Below are 1665 nucleotides of genomic sequence, written 5' to 3' on the forward strand. Positions count from 1 at the left end.
GTAACTCACCTCATTATACATGGGGTCTCTTTTCAGTGAAGGTTGATACTGTTCGCACAATACTGTAAATACTGTTAGTTTTCCTCTAGAAAGGAAACAACCAAACATGTAATCTCAGTAACAACTGAAAAGGAAACCAAGAACAACATGAGAAAAATCAGACTGTACCCATCAACTGCCAGTAACAGAAACCAGATGAAGTTTAGCAGTGGCTGAACAAAGGGCGGACCCTTTTCTATTGAAGGATGTTTCTGCGTGTATGTCGTAAAAACAACTGATGCGCTGGTCTTATTTTTTAAGCAGAGAAATCTGCAAAAGGAAACAGAACAGGGCGAGTTAAAAATAAAAGGCAGAGAAGTAGTTTTACATGCAGAAAGAAAAAGGGAAGCCAAAAGCTCAACAATCTCAACTTCAGTTGTGCATAGAAGCCATCTCAGGATTAAATTGATGCCAAAACCTAACAGGTAGAGATGCATATCTTTGCTAATGGTTTGGCTGTCAACTGAGGAAGGGGAAAATCACTACTAGAATACATTGTGGAATAAGCAGGTTGGGAGAGAGAATTGACATTCAATATTAATAGAGTGAGTTTAACCAAGATCTAAGCAGATTGCATGTGGGACAGTTACTAAAAGAGGGCATCACTTAAATCAAAATGTGGAAAGACTGGTCACCACGTAATTCAGATTAACCATAATACCGCATTTGCTGGTCCACAGCTTACTATGCTGAGGTAAAAACTGAATTAAAGACCTCTCTCCTGGCCCCATCCACTCCCAAACACATCTCCTTTCAGTATGTATCTGCCAGCATCTAACAACTCTGCCATTCTTTTTCCACTACCTCAAAGTAATGCGGCATCAAGGACTGCTAATAAGTTTGACACACGTGTCTAAAAGTCTCATAATAAAGCTACACTCTGACCTCCCAAGCCCTTTGTCACCAGATCGATTTCCCAAATGGATCTTTGCTCTTTCCCAAATCTTTGCTCAGGTCCAGTTAATTCAACTGGCAGTCTCTGCAAGTCCCATAGGCCTAACAAGAGACTTCAACTGGGACAAATGCTGTCAGCAAGCACAGGGAAGGCTGCCACGAGCAGTCTCATTTTTGGTCACAGGCTGGCCTCCAACCCTGTACCTTCACACGCGCAAGGGCATTAGGCTCTTTTGCCTTACTGCTGAGCAAGGAACTGCAATTATTTTCATTAGAGTCTAAACTGCTGTGTAAGAGGATTTAGTACAGTATTTGAGATATAGGCCAGTAAAGGATGCAGTAGTCGTGCTGTATAAATACTGCAAAAATAATCTCTCTTACTCGTAACTTCTCCCCAAAATTTCCCCCCCCCTCCAGAACAAAGCCCCATAAAATAGTTTGAGAGTCCTGCATATACTGGATTTTTCATAAAGGATTTTCTACCACTCAAAATCACTGCAATCTGTATCAACCAGCTATGGAAAGCAGGACAAATCTGACATGACAGCTCCCTGCTGCCAAAAGAGAGACAGACTTGCTCTCACCTCCTCCCTCTCCCCCAACACCTACTCTCTCCCTGACTCCCTGCTGCACAGTCCTGTCTCTACCTCCTCCTCAGACTCCTCCATGCGCTGCTTCCCCTGACTGCAAGAGAGCCATCAGCTGATTAAACACAGTAAAATTGGCTTTGTC

General features: G+C 42.8%; 1 protein-coding gene across 5 annotated transcripts in view; it reads right to left on the reverse strand.

Annotated features, from left to right (window-relative positions):
• The window catches only part of GET4 (guided entry of tail-anchored proteins factor 4), a 14031-nt gene that overhangs the window by 4762 nt on the left and 7604 nt on the right, over positions 1–1665 (reverse strand). For all 5 annotated transcript variants that reach the window (XR_004842397.1, XM_035897214.1, XM_035897213.1 and 2 more), the window contains 2 exons: positions 169–309; positions 10–85 (listed from right to left, as the gene is read on the reverse strand). Coding sequence is in view for 4 of the 5 variants with exons in the window: in XM_035897214.1 (XP_035753107.1) it covers positions 10–85; positions 169–309 (217 nt within the window). In the remaining variant the exon portion in view is untranslated. The remainder of the gene's footprint in view (positions 1–9; positions 86–168; positions 310–1665) is intronic.

Source organism: Egretta garzetta, unplaced genomic scaffold, assembly GCF_000687185.1.
Source record: "Egretta garzetta isolate BGI_Z169 unplaced genomic scaffold, ASM68718v1 scaffold57, whole genome shotgun sequence".
Taxonomy (NCBI): Eukaryota; Metazoa; Chordata; class Aves; order Pelecaniformes; family Ardeidae; genus Egretta; species Egretta garzetta.